Source organism: Capricornis sumatraensis, chromosome 8 (genome assembly GCF_032405125.1).
Source record: "Capricornis sumatraensis isolate serow.1 chromosome 8, serow.2, whole genome shotgun sequence".
Taxonomy (NCBI): Eukaryota; Metazoa; Chordata; class Mammalia; order Artiodactyla; family Bovidae; genus Capricornis; species Capricornis sumatraensis.
Window position 1 is genome coordinate 11,821,689 of NC_091076.1, and position 21,638 is coordinate 11,843,326.

At 43.3% G+C, this 21,638-nt stretch overlaps 1 protein-coding gene across 1 annotated transcript; it reads left to right on the plus strand.

Annotated features, from left to right (window-relative positions):
- The first annotated feature begins 10,983 nt into the window (after positions 1–10,983).
- LOC138082700 (pregnancy-associated glycoprotein 1-like) lies at positions 10,984–21,389 on the plus strand. The gene is made up of 9 exons (XM_068975988.1): positions 10,984–11,082; positions 12,349–12,463; positions 12,566–12,684; positions 13,876–13,926; positions 16,542–16,684; positions 17,616–17,726; positions 19,253–19,394; positions 19,482–19,580; positions 21,276–21,389. The coding sequence occupies exons 1-9, from the start codon at positions 10,984–10,986 to the stop codon at positions 21,387–21,389; spliced, it is 993 nt and encodes a 330-aa protein (XP_068832089.1).
- Positions 21,390–21,638: the final 249 nt, after the last annotated feature.

Here is a 21,638-nt window from a genome sequence, read left to right on the forward strand (position 1 = left end):
GGAGAAGGGAATGACAGAGGATGAGATGGCTGGATGGCATCACTGACTCGATGGGCGTGAGTCTGAGTGAACTCCGGGAGATGGTCATGGATAGGGAGGCCTGGCGTGCTGTGATTCATGGGGTCGCAAACAGACATGATTGAGCAACTGAACTGAACTGACCTGAACACATATATATGGAATTTAGAAAGAAGGTAATGATAACCTTATATGCAAGACAGCAAAAGAGACACAGATGTATAGAACAGTCCTTTGGACTCTGTGAGAGAGGACGAGGGTGGGATGATTTCGCAAAATGGCTTTGAAATATGCATATTACCATATCTGAAATGGATCGCCAGTCTAGGTTTCACGAATGAGGCAGGGTGCTTTGGGATGATGTACTGTGATGACCCAGAGGGGTGTGATGGGGAGGGGGATTGGAGGGGAGTTAAAGATGGGGAACACATGCACACCTGTGGCAGATTCATGTCAATGTATGGCAAAACCACTACCATATTGTAAAGTAATTAGCCTCCAGTTAAAGTAAATCAATTTATATTAAAAATATTCTCATAGGGAAATCAGTTAGGTCTCAGGGGAAGCAGGACATGAAAACGGATGAACCAGTCTGGGTCAAATATCATGCATGTCGTGGAGAGGGAAGCTACAGTCTGTTGCCGTAGGGAACTTGGGACATAACTTGTGCCTCAAATGTGCCCCAACCCAAGACTAGGGAGCTGGGATTTCCCTCTTCCACTAGCACCTCCCTCTCATCCTTCAGCTAACACCAAACTGGTGTCTCAGAGCCTTTGTATTAGATCCTCCAAAGACAAATCAAAGGTGACACTAGAAGCAAAAAGACACCAAAGCTCAGGAAAATGCAACCTCTGATTATGTCTTGATTTTTGTACCCGCTCTGCCATCTCCAGCATCATATCTGGAATCCTGTGAGTTTAAAGAACTCCATGAGTCTCTAGACATAAGTATTTTTCAAAATTCAGCTTTTAATTTATATAGTGGTAGAGTTAATTTACAATATTGTATTCATATTAGTGGTATGGGTAATTAATTCCCTTATACATACACATGTATCCATTCTTTCTTAGATTCTTTTCCCATACAGGTTATTACAGACTATTGAGCATAATTCCTTTGTTGTACAGTAGGTCTTTGTTGATTATCTATTAAATAAAGTACTATACACATATTAATCTCAAACTCTGAATTTATCCCTCTCCCACCTTTGCACTTTAGTAGCTATAATTATTGTTTTGATGGAGGGAAGTGTCTATAGGCACTTTTTGTATCAGGGTCTGTACTTGTGAGAGTGCAGTGGCCAAGGAAAGCAAGCCTGAGAAAGACACATTTTAGATGATGGTAAATGTTGGGAAGGACCTGGCCATGCAAATGCTGGGAGAAATTCATTGTAGATGTGGGAAGTAGCCCCTGCTAAGGATCAAGGTAATCAAGGTTTATGAATGTCTACCCTTCCAGTGCCAACCTTCCTTCCATGCTTTGAACTTGGCCTACAGGTCAACCACCATGACCTCATCCCATGCTTCAGTTGTGAGTTAGCAGAAATCAGGCATGTCAGCCTTCCAAAGAAGCGAGAACCTGGGACTATCACAAGGCTGAATATGCTCTGGCCTCAGGGAAGTGTCCACAAATTGGTTATCACAAGGAGCATCAGGTGGCAGGAACACCACCAATGCCTCTATTTCCATGTACTTGTTCTCAGGAGTAGAAACGCCAAGGAACTGATAGAGCAAAAAACAAGTAATGACTCTTGTTTCATCTTGCCCCATGCGATTCCCATGACCCTTTGACCACACTACTCTGCCCAAAAACTGTTTCCTCTATTCCTTCTTCAAAGGTTGCTTATGAATAACAGCACCACCTAACTGTGAAGCCTGGTGGATGGAGTTCAATTCACAATCATCTGGGACCCAGAGATGTCCAGCGTTGTCCTGTATTTCTGTCCTTTTTCTCCCACCAGATTCATAAAGCAAACTCCTGAAAAAACATAATGTGACTGTAACCCTCTCAAGGCCTTTGAAGCTCCAAGGGCTATTTTAAGCATCAAAGAGGAAACACATCCGTTTCATCCAGGCTAGTCTCAGACCCCAGCTTCGCTCAGCCAGGGGTTCCCTGAGGAAACATAAGACACTTATCTAAGTTGCCAGAAGGCTGAGAAAGGAATGCTTCTCACTTGAATGCAGGTGCATGTTATCCAGTCACCCAAGGCCTGTGTTGTGTGAATGAGGAGTGGGAACTCTTTGGATTCTGAGTTGGGAGTGAGTCAGTTACCACCTGCAGGACTGCCTCCTGGGGTCACTACAGCTTAGGCTCCCCCACTGTGCCTGGAACCCAAAAGAAACGGCCCTGAATATTGCATTCCTGCTGCTACATGGAGACAGGTCTGCTGATAAAATCAGAACCAGACTTGAGTGGCAATGGAAAGAAGCTTCCACTCTGGTGCTTGCAGACATCTGAGAGCTACCCAGCAGTGGACACAATTGAGCTTTCTCTCATCTTTCCCTTCCTGGAAGTCTCCTAGCCTGAGAACCAGAGTTCCTGGGTCCCAAGTCTTCACTAACTTGCCTGCAGCCTTAAGGTGAATCATACACCCCAGGGTTCAGTTTCCCATCTCTTGGATGAAGGAGACTGGACTTGCTCCAGAACACTTGTTCCACACTGAAGCTCAGTGCCAATCAGTGGGCAAGTGGCTCCTAGCTGGTTGTCACCGAGGATGCTGAGGCTGCCTCTGGTGGGCAGGGGGCTATAACTCTCTGGTGATATTCATGGCTTCTTGGCTCAAGACTGGGAGTGGTAGACCACTTGGCACACAGCTGCTGTGACATCGAGGACCTTAGAGGCCTTGCCCCCTGCAACTTACCATCATTTGGGTTCTGTGGGATGAAATCAGGTAGTTATAATCAGAAGTTACCAATGGGGAAGCTTGTAGAATCCTCAGCAGAACCCAAATTAGGCTAACTAATCATCTCTCCTAAAAAACATTGGGAACAAGATATACCAGGACTCTTAGACAAATTTTGTAGTATTTTAAATACTATTCAAAGTAGGTCATCTTTTGGATGACCTGCCATTTGCTCTTTGGCTTGGGATGATACCCACAGTTAGAGTGGAATCAAAGGGCTCCTGGGGGAGGCTGTCTCTCTCCCTGTGACTCATTAGCAATGAGTAAAGCTCTATCCCCTCCACATCTGGAGCAGAAATTAAATCAGGAAGGAGGCAACCTCCAAGTTTAACAGGAAGACTCAGGTCGGTCTAGCCCTCAGGTAGGCACTATTTTTTTCCCAGTGCTTCTTCCTTCCTTCCTGGGTCTGTGCAGCTGCCCACCTCCTCTTTATTGGGTTGTGAATTCCCTCAACCTTTTCTGGCAAATATCCATGCAGCCTCACTTGTGGCTTCGTCTCTACCCAGGCCTTATCCCTCACCAGAAGATAGCAATAAAGAAGAGAAATGAATGGAAGGGTCTGCCCAGATCATTCTTTCTACAAATGTCTGCATTGATTCTCTTTCTAGACCCTGTCCTGAATCATCTAAATCTCCAACTAGATGACTCAGTAGCTTAACAGGGGAGTGGAGATGCAGGTAGGGTTGGAGGTAAGGTTGTCAGGTATGGGGGGGGGGTATGGTTTTCAGATGACAAGAGAGGAGTTGGAGGAAGGAGCATGTGGTCGTCCAAACACTCACTTATTGGGGACCTGCCTGAATTTGCTATCTTGGGTTCCTCAGGGTATCACTAAAACAAAAAATTCATTCTATAAACTTCTCACTACAAAACAATTTCAAACATAACAATTATAAAAAAGAAGAGAGTCATGAACCCAATATTTCATCATTTGGCCTCAATAACTACAAAACTAAACTCTTAGTCCCACAGGTTGTCACAGACAGGAGATTAAGCAACATGAAGGTGGTGGCCAATTGAGTTCCTGGTGAAGAGATTCTTGACTTGCATTAGGTCTTTCTCTTCTTGCTATGTTCTCCTTTGTGGTGGTGGAAAGGATTGAGGAAGAGGGAGAATATGAGAGAAAAAGAGGGAGAGGATAATCCCATCATGAGGGACCACCATCAAAACCCCATGCCAACCTGAGTATATCCCAAAGGCCCTACTTCTTAATACCATCACATTGGGAGTCAAGGGTGGACACAACTCAATCCATAGCAGCTATGCAGATCTGTTTTTAAATCAAGACAGGCCCACATTTCATTCTCTCTTTTGCTCCTTATTCATTTTTCCTGAAGTGTTTTATGGACCAGATGAACATTTCACAAAATATACATAATGAGTATTTGGGGTAAAATAATAGGATGTGAAAAAATGCTCTTTTGTTCTCAATAAAATTAATATCTAATACCCAGTCTATGCACAAAATTTCATAATTCTCAAAAAGCAGTTTTCAGAGTTTATTGAAAGAATGTAGTCATATTTTGCACTTGGTTGTTCTCCTTTAAGACTAAGTAGCTGTTTCTCTCGCAATTTTAATGCCAATTATTAGTTCAGAAACTGGGCAGAAGCAGGGTGGTTTGTCTTACAGAATGTCCCACTATTGGGTTTAGAGCAGAAATCCACAATATCAGCATGGTGGGTCAGGACCAGTACCAGTCCTTGGTTTATTAGGAACCAGACTTCCACAGCAGGAGGTGAGCTGCAGGCCAGTGAGTGAGGCTTCATCTGTATTATAGCTGCTCTCCATCACTCTCTCATCACCCCCAGAAGGGACAGTCTAGCTTGTTTTCCTGGAACTCTGTGTAGTTACATAACTTATGATTAATAGAAACAAAAAAAAAGCATAAATAATCCCTTGCATTCCTAAACACTAATAATGAGAATATAGAAAGAGAAATTAAGGAAACAATTCCAATCACCATTGCCATGAAAAGAATAAAATATTTAGAAATATAACTACCTAAAGAAACTAAAGACCTATATATATAGAAAACTATAAAACAGTGGTGAAAGAAATCAAAGAGGACAGTAATAGATGGAGAAATATACCATGCTCATGGATTGGAAGAATCAATATAGTGAAAATGAGTATACTGCCCAAAACAATTTATAGATTCAGTGCAATCCCTATCAAGATACCAATGGTATTTTTCACAGAACTAGAACAAATAATTTCACAATTTGTGTGGAAATACAAAAAACCTTGAATAGCTAAAGCAATCTTGAGAAAGAAGAAAGGAACTGAAGGAATCAACTTGCCTGACTTTAGGCTCTATTACAAAGGCACAGTCATCAAGACAGTATGGTACTGGCACAAAGACAGAAATATAGATCAATTGAACAAAATAGAAAGCCCAGAGATAAATCCACGCACCTATGGACACCTTATCTTTGACAAAGGAGGCAAGAATACACAATAGATTAAAGACAATCTCTTTAACAACTGGTGCTGGGAAATCTGGTCAACCACTTATAAAAGAATGAAACTAGAACACTTTCTAACGCCATACATAAAAATAAACTCAAAATGGATTAAAGATCTAAACGTACGACCAGAAACTATAAAACTCCTAGAGGAGAACATAGGCAAAGCACTCTCTGACATAAATCACAGCATGATCCTCTATGACCCACCTCCCAGAATATTGGAAATAAAAGCAAAAATAAACAAATGGGACCTAATTAAACTTAAAAACTTCTGCACAACAAAGGAAACTACAGAAAGTTGAAAAGACAGTATTCAGATTGGGAGAAAATAACAGCAAATGAAATAACTGACAAACAACTAATCTCAAAAATATACAAGCAACTCCTGCAGCTCAATTCCAGAAAAATAAAAGACCCAATCAAAAAATGGGCCAAAGAACTAAATAGACATTTCTCCAAAGAAGACATACAGATGCCTAACAAACACATGGAAAGATGCTCAACTTCAATCATTAACAGAGAAATGCAAATCAAAACCACAATGAGGTACCATTTCACGCCAGACAGAATGGCTGTGATCCAAAAGTCTACAAGCAATAAATGCTGGAGACGGTGTGGAGAAAAGGGAACCCTCTTACACTGTTTGTGGGAATGCAAACTAGTACAGCCACTATGGAGAACAGTGTGGAAATTCCTTAAAAAACTTGAACTAGAACTGCCTTATGACGCAGCAATCCCACTGCTGGGCATACACACTGAGGAAACCAGAATGGAAAGAGCCACGTGTATCTCAATGTTCATCGCAGCACTGTTTATAATAGCCAGGACATGGAAGCAACCTAGATGTCCATCAGCAGACAAATGGATAAGAAAGTTGTGGTACATACACACAGTGGAGTATTACTCAGCCATTAAAAAGAATACATTTGAATCAGTTCTAATGAGGTGGATGAAACTGAAGGTGATTATACAGAGTGAAGTAAGCCAGAAAGAAAAACACCAATACAGTATACTAACGTATATATAAGGAATTTAGAAAGATGGTAACGCTAATCCTGTATGTGAAACAGCAAGAGACACAGATGCATAGACCAGTCTTTTGGACTCTGTGGGAGAGGAAGAGGGTGGGATGATTTGGGAGAATGGCATTGAAACATGTTACATATCATGTATGAAATGAATCACCAGTCTAGGTTCTACTCATGATTTTGGATGCTTGAGGCTGGTGCACTAGGACGAGGCAGAGGGATGGTTCAGGGAGGGAGGAGGGAGGGGGGTTCATAATGGGGCACATGTGTATCCCTGTGGCAGATTTATGTTGATGTATGGCAAAACCAATACCATGTTGTAAAGTAATTAACCTCCAATTAAAATAAATAAATTTATATTAAAAAATAAAACATATGGATGATGTGAGCTAACAAACAGGTAATCTTTTAAAAAATAGCTTAAATATTGATGATTATTTTCCTTTCTCAGTGCTCAGAATGGTTAGTTGGTGCCCTAATAATCTACCACAGTGCAAATTAGATGTTGCCTATTAACATTTGGACACATTCAGCCAGCTTAAAATTAAATACTAAAAAACTAAGATCATGCGATCCAGCCCCATACTTCATGGCAAATAGAAGGAGAAAATGTGGAAACAGTAACAGATTTCTTCATCTTAGGCTCTAAAACCACTGTGGATGGCGTCTGCAGCCATGAAATCAGAGGACTTTTGCTTCTTGGCAGGAAAGCTATGAGAAACAGTAAACAATGTGTTGAGAAGCAGAAACATCATTCTGCCCAACAAACCGGTAGATGTTCGGCCTTTTCATTTGGATTCCTAAGCATTCTGTCCAGTCCCCATTGGGCTTCTAAGTGCCATAGCTTTCTGGTCCTTCACGATTCCCAAGATTATTTTGTGCATTTCTTTATCCAGTCCTGAAATCAGCCATCTCTTTAAGAATTTATGCATTGTCTCAGGGGAAATGCATTTAGAAGCTACATGTTAGACCTCAGAATAGTCACTGTTATCAAGTTGTCACTCCTTCTAGGCTTTACAGTTGTTAAAGGAGGAATTACAAATTTTCCCTTAAAAGTAAAATAAACATGAGCATAATTAGTTGGTACAAACTTATGCTTTCAGTTCAAGATTTAAGACAGCAGGGTTTGAATAAAACTTCATGTTATGTGTGAACGTCTTTTTCTAGCCACTGAAAGGCTTACTTCAGAACATTAGTTTTAATTATTGTCTAGCTTTTACCTGTTAACATGCTTATGATTCTGTCACAATAACAGAAGTTATGAGGAACAATAAGTTGTTGAATATGGTTTCAGATTTCTTTCCTGTTTTTCTTTGTTTTGTTTTATATGGGCAGTGTTTTTGTTAGAAGATATTACACTCTGAATGAAGTCATAATTCTGAATTTTAAAGCCACTTAAGTAATGTGTTGTTATGGGCAGCTAGTCACAAACTTGATGCAATTAGATTTATCAGTCTCTTTGTTCTCAATTTGTTCAGTTCAGTTGGTCCTTTCAGTTGTGTCCGTGTCTTTGCAACGCCATGGACTGCAGCATGCCTGGCTTCCCTATCCATAGCCAACTCCCGGAGCTTACTCAAGCTCATGTCCATCGACTTGGTGATGCAATCCAAACATCTCATCCTGTTTTCCCCTTCTCTTCCTGCCTTCCCTCTTTCCTAACATCAGGGTTTTTTCCAGTGAGTCAGTTCTTCCCATCAGGTGGGTAAATAATTGGAGCTTCAGCTTCAGCATCAATCCTTCCAGTGAATATTCAGGACTGATTTAGGATGGACTGGTTTGATCTCATCGCAGTTAAAGGGACTCTCAAGGGTCTTCTCCAACACCATAGTTCAAAGGGCATATATGTGTGTCACTTGTCAGTGATGTCATGTTCCCCCTGTTGCAATTTAACTACCATAACTGAATTTAAACAACATGCAAAAACGAGGATTAAGTCACAGTGCCCCATCTAAACATACCTGGCAACAGGAGAGGCCCCTGTTGTATTCAAGGGACAGGTATGGATAGATCTCAAGCAGGAATAGGCCCTGGGAGTCTTGGATGAGTCATTAAACACGATTGTATTTACTTTGGCTGCCTCAGTAGTTTTGTCTTCTTTGATTGGGAAGGCATTTCAAACTTATTTTTTGCATGTTTGGTTTGGCAGACAAAATTTTTCATTACATAGACCCTATGGGGAAATTATATCAGAAATATATCCATTTATCTTCAGTAGTTAAATTTTATTGGTTTGTATGTCCCTGATGATCTTTCTTTATAAACAGAAAGGAAACACACATGTTCAGTATGCATTCATTCTCTTTTTAAATCAACCGACATGACTTAAATTCCTCTCTGTCCCCACTGCCCTCCCAACTCTAGGCAAGAAATAAAATCCTGCAGAGACTGAAGGCTGATTCCAGCTCATCACTGTGGAGATTTCATTCCCATGGTTTTTGGGAAAAAAAAAAAACAGTTGCTAACATTAAAATCAGCAGATTGTATGTAAATATCCAAACTTCTGATTCTCTTGAAACCATGGCCAACTGGCCTGCTTTCCAGCATGGGTGAAGTGGAGGAAAGGCTGCTCCAGTGGTAAGGCCAGTGTAGCCCAGGGTTCAACATGTCCGCCTCATCCTAGTGTCATAACTCCTGCCTCCTGGGGCCATGACTTTGTGAAAACTAAAATGCTAACTCTCTTAAGATAAAGACTACTTTTGTCTTCATCAACTTTGACTTTGAAGCCTTTAACCCAGAACCTAATACACAGTTCTTCCTTGTACGTTTGTTGGATGTTATAAAATATCTTGTGGATACATAGGACATTTCTTCCAATACTGAAACCATGCTATTGAAGTACTGCTCTGCCCTAAATCTTTGATGCAGCCTGGCATCATAGGTGCCCCTGATGTCTGCCATTAGACCCACTACCTAAAGCCAGTTGTAAGTCCCTGGTCTGTCCCTGAAGTCTTCACTTTGCCTCCTATTATCTCCTATCCAGTGAAGAGAGCAATGCATATCCCATGAAGTGGCTAGGAAGATGACATGAAATGACGAATGTCAAGCATGGCCATTAGTATCTATTTTTATGATGTACTTAGCAGTAGTTTTTTTTTTTTTCCCTCCAAGTAGGCAAGGTTCTCCATCTTCTTAGGTGTCCATGCAGATCAGCTTGATTTTCCAGTCAAACTTGAAGGAAGAGTTTACAGTTCAATGCTCTGTATTCTGAGAAGCTTCAAAGTCCACTCACCAAGGACACTGATGAAGGTAGAGATTTTATCGAGACCTTTGTGTTTTTTTCAGACCTATTATTGGCCAAAAGGGCTAAACTAGGGCATGCCAGAGCGTATATTACTAGGGCCTCCTGGTCACCACTACATGCTAAGAACCTGAACTTCCCTGAGTCCTTAGAGCCAGGAAAGAAACATGAAGTGGCTTGTGCTTCTCGGGCTGGTGGCCTTCTCAGAGTGCATAGTCATTTAACTATGGAGACTGTAAGCCACATCATCTTTCTTTCTGTGATTTTTTTTATCTGATTTTTCTTCTACTCATCAGGTTTAGGATGGAATGGAATATTTCCCTGGCAACCTTAGATTTCAGCCCTTAAATATTGATAAGTACCTTGCTATAGGAACTGTGGGACCCAAGGTTCTTGGTGTAGATTTGCATAGTTGCACAACTCTGGGGGCCAGTCATGCCATGACTTATTGAAATTGGAAATCTTTGAAATTGTTCAGAGCACAGTCAATGCAGATGTAGATGTGGTCCAGTGGAATAGCACTTTTCTACCTTTTATTTAACATTTGTTCCCTCTCTATTTCAGTGTGTATATGTCTATGTCTGCATCTCTGTATCACTATCATTTATCTCTCTATCCCTTTGGAAGTCTCTGTGAGTGGATTTCTCTCTGTGGTGTATTCTTTTAACTTTTCTTTTAATTTTCTATGTTTCCTGAACTTGTTCCGTATCACCTGGATTCTTCTTTCAACTCTCTCTTCTCTTTCAACTTGGAGAAAGATTGGGAGAGCTACTTATTTGCTGTTTTATATCTGACGAGCAGTGTGACCACAGCCAATTCACAAACCCCTTGCATTTCAAATTCCTCCCTTGTAAAAGAGGATAGGAATCCCCCTTCTACCTCCTTCCCTGAGCTTCTATGAAAAGGATACAGTGGGATGGCAACAGCAAAGCTAATGACTGTCATTTTTGAGACTTCTTATTTATCTGATACATTATATCCATCACTTCACTTATCCCCAAGATATTCTATTTGGAGGATTTGAATCGTTACATTCCATCATTTTTCCAAAGGGGAGATTGAAACCCCACATGATCGTATGTCTTACCCAACATTACAGAACAGAAGCTTTATTCAAACCTACGTCTTTGCCATGGAATATGCATAAAATTCTTATAATAAAGTGACTCATCAAAAATGATTAGAAAATATACAGTGCCATTGCAATGACAGTTATACCTTAACAGTGACAGCTAAATGTAACATCTTCTTTGTTTTCTTTATCAAATGTTTGGTGAAAGAATACTTCTAAGGAAAGTGAAGACCATGATAAATACCTTCAGTGAAAAAAAATGCTGAACAATTTCCTGAAGGAACATGTTTACAGACTGTCTCAGTTTTCTTCTCGTGGCTCAAATATAACTATTCACCCCCTGAAGAACATCATGGATGTGAGTGTTTTGGTAGGATGGTGCTCCACAGCGCCCCCTGGCGCTCTAGCCTAGCACTGGGGCTCATCTGGAGATGCCATGTGGGATGTTGGAGCTGGGGCTCCTGCAGGAGGCAGAAACACTGGGCCAAAGGGGCCCCACGCAAAGGAGAAGGCACTATCATCCTCAACTCTTGTCTTGGTGACTGAGCCCAGAAATTATCAGGTGGCCTGTAAACATCCACTTCTGTGTCAAAGATGTGTCATTAGTTTGAGGGAGATTGTTCCTTCTGAGCAGAAGGCAATGGCAACCCACTTCAGTCCTCTTGCCTGGAAAAACCCAAGGATGGAGAAGCCTGGTAGGCTGCAGGCCATGGTATCACTAAGAGTCGGACACGACTGAGCTACTTCACTTTCACTTTTCACTTTCTTGAATTGGAGAAAGAAATTGCAACCCACTCCAGTATTCTTGCCTGGAGAATCTCAGGGATGGTGGAGCCTGGTGGGCTGCTGTCTGTGGGGTTGCACAGAATGGGACATAACTGAATCAATTTAGCAGCAGCAGCAGCAGTTCCTTCTGAACTAAGGGAGTCATCTAGTTACAGACGAAGAGTGAACCATCTCTGATTAGAAGGTAGAACCAACTGCAAAGCAATTGTGAATAACCAGGCAGATGGATTCAGTTTCCACAGAAGCAAGAACCACAGCTGTAAAAAGTTACTGAACCCGTATTCCGTATAAGGCCATAAGAATCTAACACAGCACTTACTGATTTTAGATTAGAAAACGGGCTTATTTTGTCTTCAAGAATGCCTATGCCAGCCTGAGAGATAGGCAAAGAGTAAATACATGTCAAATGAAAGGGTCACTTGTGTGGTGTTCATTGGATGTGATCTGAGTTTAGAGGGAGTGGCTGGGGTTGTTCAAGAAGGACCTCCTGGAAAAGGGGGTGCTAAAGCTAGGTTTGAGGAGACTACAGTGTTTCTGAAATGAATGCACCAGGACTTCCCTGGGTGTCCAAAGGGGCTGGAGTTCCAATGGTTATGCCTCTGCACTTCAAATGCAGGTTGTACCACTCCAACACCTGGTCATAGAATCAATATCCTGCATACAATGTAGCACAGGAAAAAAATATCAAATGCAAGCACCTCTGTGATCAAAGACTGTGAGCTGCACGGTGGTTAGAAAGTGATCTCAAGAGATATGTGACACCCAATGGGAGGCAGTAGTGTGGGAACAGAGGGTAGCCAGTTCTGCACTAACCCACTCCCTCCTTCTCTGTGTTAAGCTCTATATGGATAAAGTCACCATTGGAACACTCCCTCAGGAATTCCAGGTTATCTTTGACACAGGCTCATCTGACTTGTGGGTGACCTCCCTCTTTTGCCCCAGTCCAGTCTGTTGTGAGTACAGACCCCATACCCACTTGGGGACCATCCTTCACTTGCCCTGCCACCCTGTTTCCACCCTTGGCACCTGATGACTCTCATCTCTTTTGTCTGTAGCTACACAAGTTAGGTTCAGACATTATAAGTCTTCCACCTTCCGGCCTACCCAAAAGACCTTCAGCATCGCCTATGGATCTGGGAGCACTGAGGGATTTCGTGCTTATGACACCATTTGGGTAACTTTTAAAGAGAAGCTGAGTCAGGACTGGCTATGGAGTGACCCCTGCTTGCAAAACAGATGCAGGGCCATCTGTCAGGACCCTTCCAAGCCTAATTCCCGTAGATATTGGCCATCTTACCCACAGGATCCTGTCCCTGGGAAGGCAGTGCCCATGGTGACACAGGAGCAAATGAATTAGCTAACCCAGGGAGTGGTTTGAGGTGTGGACTTGCAGCTCCTCTGCCCATGAGCAGTTCAAGGCTCATTTTGCTGGGAGCGAGAAGAGGGGGGAAAAGCATCCACTTTTATATTCACAGACTGTTCCAGGCACTTTCAGGTAATAATTAGTTTAATCCTGCAACAACCCCACACAACAGGTGGTCTGATTAGCTCATGAGACATATGAGGAAACTGAGGTGCAGACAGCAAGGGCCTTGCTGAGGTCACACATGTGGTAAACGTTGGAGTTGGGTTGGCTTTTCAGGACGGTAGTTGCTGTAGGGTGTTTAGGGACAGGATAAAACTGATCTGGGGACCCTGGGGGCAGTCAAGGGATTCAGGTATCCATAGTGGGACACTGGAGGCCAGAGATGTCAAGGGGCCTGATATATGAGTTCTCACTCTAGGGTGCTTTTGAGAGCCTAATAAAATGTATGGGCTGTTTCCCCAAAGTACTTGAGTAGTTCCCCTCTCTGTCTCTCTCTCATACACACTCACACAAATACACACATATCCCTAAAAGTGAATTTCCCAGGCAGTAGTTTCATAAATCCCTGCAAGCAAGACTGTGTTTTTGACTTCTGTCTTCCTGGACAGATGCAGAATCCATAGTACCTTACAGAGAATTCAGTCCATTCCTGTCATTAGGTCATAGTGATGCCAGAGAAGGCTACCTTGCTCTCGACTCATTTTCCACAAGGGGGCAGCAATGGGTCCTGACCTGACTCGGTTCCCCCACCTGTACAGAAGACACAGGCCAATTTGACTCACTCAGGTGGTGTTTTTCAGATGGGCAGATGTTTTAAAATTCACAGCCTCTCACAAATGGAAATCAAATTCCCCTCCCAGCTTGGCCTAACTGTCTGAGGTCCACCAAAGACACAGCCCAACCTCAATTTTTCTCTGAGGATATAATGGCAATGCACCCCAGCCCAGTCCTAACCTCACTTCACATATCTGTAAATGGGAACACTCTTCTCTCCCACAGATTGGGGACCTTATAAGTACTGACCAGCCGTTCGGTCTAAGCATGGTGGAATACGTGTTGGAGATTGTGAGTGAAATGACACAAAGACAAGACACACAAGAGACAGACACAACTCTGGCCGGAGGAAAAATAACTGTGCAAGCAAGCAAGCTTGTGGTTTACTTTTATATAGCCCCCCTGGGCAGAATTTCAGACTGTATGATTAAGCCTTTTCAGTATAGCGCATGTGCATAAATGTTATCCTACAGCAAAAGGCAGTGAAATTTTTGCTACTGCAGAATCTGTCCAGAGCCCTTTCTTTTTCCTTATCACAAGAAGGGAATGTTCGCTCATTTGCAACGGACCACTAAACTCAAGGCTTTGTTCAGACTCCTTGGCAGAATGCCTCGTTTGCAAGCACGTTTAGCCCAGGCAGAGAGTCCCATTTGCAGGCACATCTCCACTTTCCCTATTGTGGCCACATTAACCCTTCATCTCCCCCTTTTTTTATTTGCTTTAATAAATTGTAGCATGGTCTGGATCTTTTTTGCTTTGTGCTTTAGTTGTTTTTCTTTTCGTCATCCCTGGCAAGGTCTAGGAGGAGTCTTATTTCTCCCAACAAAAGATCTGTCTTTAGGAATTGCACTTTGATCAGCTTTTAATTTTTGACATTTTCTTTTTATATGACCAGGTTTTTCACAATGGAAGCAGTTACCTCCCTTTTGTGGTTTTATATCTTTGGCCAGGGCTGTAGCAAAGACATTAGTCTGATGTTCTGTTTTTCTTACTCCTGAACAGGCTCTGATATATTTAGCTATAGATACACCCTGTCCTTTTAATGGTCGAGTATACGTTTGCATTTAGTATTTGCATTTTCAAATGCTTAAGTTTGTATTAATATCTCTGAAATTTTATCCCTCCCTACAGCTCGTTTTACAGCTACCCTCAATCTTGTTAGAAAATCAGTATATGGCTCATTGGGGCCTTGCATTGTTTTAACAAAGGAGGGCTCGGCGTGGCCAGTAGGGACCACATGGCGCCATGCTCGTAAAAAGATCTGGCAGACTTGTTGTAAGTCCTGATCAGAGTATTGAGCCTGTTTTTTTAAAGCCTGATAATGGCCCTCTCCCATTAATTTGTCTTCGAGAGGACCAGGGGGATTTTGTCTTTTATTAATCTGAGTCTATTTTTTAGCTTCTTTTTTCCACCAGCTACGAAGTTGCAACCATTGAGAACCCTCCAGGGCAGCTTGGGCAATAGATTTCCAATCTAACAGAATGATTAATTTGCCTTTTTCCAATGGTTTCAGCATAGCCAAAACAAAGGGATATTGAGAACCGTATTGCACTACTGCAGCTTTAAGATCTTTAAAACATTTATATTTCAAAGGAGCGTATTGAATATTTATCACTTTGTCATCTTGCTGTCTCTGGATGGGAAATAATTGTGGAGGATCGATAAAACCACCAGGGGGAGCAGGCAAGTCATCATCATGAAGCATAGACAAAGGAAAGGAGAACAGACAATGTTCCCTGCCCACATTGGGCTGATCAACACAGTGGGGAAAAGAGAAGCATAAGGAGGAGCAGAAGGCACAGATTTTTTCTCCTCCCTGTGGGATTTTTACCATTCCTGGAATAGAGGGTCATTTTTTAAATCTCTTTGCCCTCCTCTGATGAAACTGAAGAAGCCTCCAAATCTGATTCTGAACTAACAGATGTTTCATCATTTCCAAAAGGAGGCTTACTTGTATCTTTACCTTCAGGCAATGCAGAAACCCCACCATCGTTTAGCACATCTTCATAAATTGCCTCTCCCTTTATTGAAGCATTAGATTTTGTTTATCAGTAGATAGCAAAGTCAAAGCCTGTGTTATAGCATTACATAAAGTCCATAACTTCAAAGGGATCACATTATCCTTCTGATGTTGCTTTTTAAATTTTTTTTGAATTATTTTCCATTCCTTCAAATTTAACTGTAACTTAGTTGATATTGAAACCAGTGACAATGTTGCTCCATCAAGCGAAAGAGCTCACTCAATCTAAGAGTCAAGACCTTAATGCCTATGGAGTGGAGAAGTCCTTTGACCAACTCCATGTATCGTGTCCGTAATGATGATGAGGAATTCCCCATGATTTTCCAGAAGTTCCCCTGCTAGGGTGAGGAATTCCCCATGATTTTCCTGAAAGTTCCCCTGCTATGGATTTAAAATCCCCCCAGGGTTACTCACCCTTTTGGTTTCACTCGAGCTCCACGTTGGGTGCCAGATGTTGGAGATTGCGAGGGAAATGACACAAAGACAAGACACACAAGAGACAGACACAACTCCGGCCAGAGGAAAAAGAACTGCACAAGCAAGCAAGCTTGCAGTTTACTTTTATATAGCGTCCCTGGGCAGAATTCCAGACTGTATGATTAAGCCTTCTCAGTATAGCACATGTGCAGAAATGTTATCGTACAGCAAAAGGGAGTGAAATTCCTGCTTCTGCAGAGTCTGTCCAGAGCCCTTTCTTTCTCCTTATCACAAGAAGGGAATGTTCCCTCGTTTACAAGGGACCATTAAACTCAAGTCTGTGTCCAGACTGCTTGGCAGAACTCCTCATTTGCAAGCACGTTCAGCCCAGGCAGAGAGTCCCGTTTGCAGGCACATCTCCACTTTCCCTATTGTGGCCACATTAACCCCTCATCACGGATTTGAGGGCAGAGCTTATGATGGCATATTGGTCTTGAACTACCCCAACGAATCCTTCTCTGGAGCCATCCCCATCTTTGACAAGCTGAAGAATCAAGGTGCCATTGCTGAGCCTGCTTTTGCCTTCTACTTGAGCAAGTAGGTCTGAGATGAACAATCCCTTTCTCCAAATTAGCCTTAAGATGCTTTCAGTTGCACAAAATTATAGAACACTTGATAAAGAAGATTCCTGAGAGATAATATAACCCAGGATAAATATAGCCCTGGGCTGTACCTGACTTCACCACTGGCTTTTATAAATAATGTTTTATTGGAACACAACCCTGCTCCTGGGCTCAAAACCAGTAACTTGGTCTAGTGGGGGTGAGTGAGGAGGAAGACTAATGGAAGGCAACAGGAAACAAGTTGGAGGAAAAGCAATATGATTTGCTTATCAACTTAATAAGGAAGGAAGGAGAAGGATAGTGGATATCTTTCCAGCCTCATTAGCATTCCACTGGGAGCCCAGGAACAGCTACCCAATTTGCAGGAGCCAGGGAAAAATGAAAGTGTGGGACACAAAACAAACATGTGGGACCCCTTGTTCAAGAAATATGAGGCATTTCAAGACAGGGAGAGCAGAGGTGGGGTCCCTTCTGAGTGTGGGGCCCTTTGAACAGTAGAGGTCACAGGCCAGTGGTGCTAACTCTCAGTGACCTGAACCCACAGCCTTAGAACTCCTAGGCTTTGAGTTTCCTGAAAAATGACAAGCTGGACAGGAGAAACCCATTATGCTACAGCACCGTGTCCTCTGAGTGTGTCTGAGTACTCAGGTTGCAGGAGGTAGGGCATCTTCAGTAGCTATAGTGGGTGGAGCCCAGCCAGGTGACTCAGTTTCTAACCTCCTCTGTGCCACTCATTAGCCAGGAACCGACCTCGGTCTGGATCTCAATTGCTCCTAGACTCGATTTCTGCATCTGTACATGGGGACCTTATTAGGGCCTCGATGGGTGGACCAGCACAGCTCTCAGACAGTGCTGTTGTTACTGTCTTCAAAGGATCCCCTCCTCTCTTCTCTCTACACATGCAGGGCAAAAGGCAGTGTGGTGATGTTTGGTGGAGTGGGTAAATCCTACTGCCAGGGAGCACTCAGCTGGGTACCATTGATCCACGCGGGCAACTGGAGTGTACACATGGACCAGTAACCTCTCCCTCTGAGGGTCAGCCCAAGTGATGCTCCCACTACTGTACCTGGACACAGGCAGACACACACAAATACACTCTTAGACACACAGTCACACAGACATATACACCACCCACAATGACACAGACAGACACACAGACACATGGAAACACACAAGCAGACACACAAAAACATACACAGAGACACATATAAATATGCATAGCTAGTCAGAGACACACAAGCACTCACAGAGACACATACAAACACACATATAAACAAACATACAAGGAGATAGATATGCAAACAACCAATGGGTTCATAATTCCCAGGCCTTCTGACCAGAGCTCTGACCAGGGTCCTCAAAGGGTCCAGAGAGGTCTGTGCAACTGGGAAAGGATTGCACCCACTGCCCTGTGAGGTGTGGAGCATGGTTAGAGGATTCTACACTGTGGTGAACAGAAGATTAGGGAGAATTACTCCAGCCTCAACAGAGTTATAAATGAACAACTGTCCGGGGCTACCTGGACCAAGGAAGTTCTCAGTACAGATAAATGTCAGTTTAAAAACAGGGAAAGTCCTGAGCAAATGGGGAGAACTGGACTCCTAAAGGAGCAACGACCGAGAAGTATAGAGATTTGCTGAAGACTTAAGATGTGAAATAACTAATAAAAAAGACACCCCCACATTCAATGGGCACACAGTGGGGCAAGGGCTATAACAGAGAATCAGGAAGGTGGGATCCAGTAGTGACCTGTAGACAAGAGGCATAATTGATAGGTTTCTCTGTGATACCTTCAGAGAAAAGCTGACCTGTCCTTTGAGTTTCTGTGGGCTAGTCATGTATTTCCTGGCCATGGTCTCAGGGCCTGAACTGGTTGTAGGAGCAGTGCTTGGACACACCCTCTCCTAGAAGAGGCCCTCTCTCCCACCACTATGAGAATCTGCTGCCCTTGTGAATCTCCAACTTCACTCTTCGATTGACCTGTTATTTGTTCCCCACACAATACAGCTCTCTGGATCTTTCTTATTGTTTTCTCAGTATTCTTTCACTCATTAAACAGACAAGCCTTGGGCATCCACTGTGTGCCAGGCACTTTAGAGAGGCAATGAGAATAAAACTTGCCCTCATGTCTAAGAAGGCAGACGCACAGGAATTGAGACACACACATAGTGAATTGTGATTTTGGTACATGCTAGACATGAGGAAGTGTCTACAGAGACTGTCAAGAAAGGAGACTGATAAACACCAGGTGAAAGACTTCCCTGAAACCATGACAATTAAGCTGGAATCTGGAAAATGAGAAGAAATTTGCCAGTCAAAGGGAAGGGGGCTCCTTTAGGAAGGAAGACCAGCTTGTGGCAAAGTGCGAAAGAGCCTGGTGTATTCAAGTACTGCATTCAAGAATGTCGAGGCAGGTGCCATGTCAGGAGCAAAGGAAAAGAGGACAAGAGACAAAGGGATGTTTAGAAGACAGTTGGGAAGGGGGCAGCTCTGGGGAGACTCAGAGTGATGTTGATGCCTGCTTTGTCACACTGTCTCTCAGCATCTCCAAGAAAAGAAAAGCCATTTCTTGTTCTGGCAGCTGCGAGGCCCTTGTGGATACTGCGACATCACTGATCCTTGGCCCAAGAAGATTGATCAATAACATCCAGAAGCTCATCGGTGCCATGCCACGGGGTTCTGAGGTGAAGCGTCACGCCCCAGAGTCACTCCCAGTCTCCACACACAAGAAGCATCTCCAGGGCCAACCTCTCTCCCTGTCTCTCTAACAGAACTACGTTTCATGTTTTGTGGTCAATACCCTGTCCTCTATTATCTTCACCATCAATAGCATCAACTACCCAGTCCCAGCTCAAGCCTACATCCTCAAGGTGAGGGGAAAACCCTGAGGGGTGGTTCTCAAACAGGAACTTGCAGGAACCCTTGGGTTGCTGCTGGGAGGAGGGCGCCCTCTGCAGGCCATCTCACACTATTGCAGATGCTGCTGAGCCTTGTGGCTGGCCAGAGCCTCCCACGAGAGGAACTACCTGAGAGTAAAGGGCCATCTGGGAGTCTGATCATCCTCAAATAAATGTGGAGACACCACGCCATGCTGGCATGGTGGGAGTCACAAGGAAAGGTGAACACTCAGGTCCTTAGTGTTCAAAGAGCTTCACTTCAATCTAAACCTTCAGATGGATGAACATGGAACGACAGCTCTAGCAGTCCTTGAAATAAGTCATGTGACAAGGAGAATGGCTGGGGACATTCCCAGTGTGCTGTCCCACCATAGGGATTAACAGTCTCCCTTTCCTTCTCACAATTTTCCTAGCTTGGATGATAAATTACGTGGTCACCCTAGTTCTCGGATGCCTCTTCCCCTAGCTCTGGCCGGGAGTCCTCTTTGTGAGTCAGGCTACCTGACCCCTCTGTGGGAAGGCTGGATGCTAATGTGAATAAACGGTGCACAGTGACTTCTCAGCCCCGGCACAGGGTGGAGGATTCATGTCAGCTCCCTAAGGGAGTTCAGAGCTGGCTGATGGGCTCAAGGAACACTTTGAGGAAGGGAGGGAATTTCAGGAATTCTAAAGCCTAAACTCATCAAGCCATAGGGAGGATTGCATTGCTCTAGGCAAGACTGAACTGAATTCCATGCAAATGGCATCCCAAGGTGCTCTGCTTTGGGGAACTGGGGACTTACTTGGGTGATGAGGGCTACAGACTCACCGGTGGGAATGGGGAACCAGAGGTTGTTACCCCACCAAGCCTGGGGTGGCCAAAGAGGGTGAGTATGGACTGAAGGAGGCTTCCCAGAATTCCTAAGTTAAGTCTTCAAGAACGTGTTGTGGGCACTGCTCTATTTAAGATGGATAACCAACAACGAGTTACTGTGTAGCACAGGGAACTATGCTTAATTATGTGACAGCCTGGATGGGCGGGGTATTTTTGGACCAGGATACATGGATACATATGGTTGAGTCCATGTACTGTCCATGGGAAACTCAGAATATTGTTAATTAGCTATACTCCAATACAAAATAACGTTTTTAAAAAAGTATGGATTGTGGGGATGCAGGAGGAAAATCAGCATTCTCTGAAGAGAAAACAAGAAGCAGGAGTCAGAAGGAAAGAAACAGGGAGAGAGGACAACTATGGACACTCTTTCCTTTCTAAAAATTTTATTGAACTGTGGCTAATCTTCAGTGTTGATTTAAGTTCGGCTGCATAGCAATGTGACTCAGTTATAAGCATACAGAAATATATATATTCTTATTCTTATTCTTTCATGTGGTTTATGGCTGGATAGTTAATATATTTCCTTATGCTCTACAGTAGGACTTTGTTCTTTATCATTCCTCTGTATCCCCAATTCCCAGTCCTCCCCTCCCCAGCACCCTTCCTTATGGCAACCTCAATCTTGGCCCTTTTTGGTTGTGGATGAACTCTCATATCCCCTGCTAATGAGAAAATCCCTTGATACTTACCAAAAGAGGGAAGTAAAATCAACAATTGTGCTGGGTCTGGATATCTGTGGGAGTCACATGTAAAGGCTCAGGCTGACTGGTGTGTGTCTCTGATTCCCCCAGGTTTCTAGAGGCCACTTCTATACCACCTTTAAAGAGAACAAAGTGAGGGCATCTAGAGAGACCTGGATCCTGGGTGACATCTTCCTGAGGCAGTATTTCTCAGTCTTTGATTGAGGAAATGACAGGATTGGCCTGGCACAGGCAGTGTAAATGTTTGGAATGGTTCAAGAAATCAGTAAAGCTGCTCCGAGCAAACACTAAATCACACTTAGGGTTCTCCTGCCCAGGATGCTGGTGAACTGTATTTGGTGGTCTGCAGATCCTATTATGGTAAAGAATAAAGGGTTTCACTCGTAACGGTGCTGGACAAATGGGTGCCGCTGTTTGTGTCTGGGAGGTGTACAATGATCTGGAAGGATCTAG

Coding starts and splice junctions, on each gene's coding strand:
- LOC138082700 (XM_068975988.1), top strand. CDS start 10,984: ATGCTGAACAATTTCCTGAAGGAACATGTTTACAGACTGTCTCAGTTT. Junction 12,464..12,565: donor TTGCCCCAGTCCAGTCTGTT/GTGAGTACAGAC, acceptor TTTTGTCTGTAG/CTACACAAGTTAGGTTCAGA. Junction 19,581..21,275: donor CTCAAGCCTACATCCTCAAG/GTGAGGGGAAAA, acceptor TGATTCCCCCAG/GTTTCTAGAGGCCACTTCTA.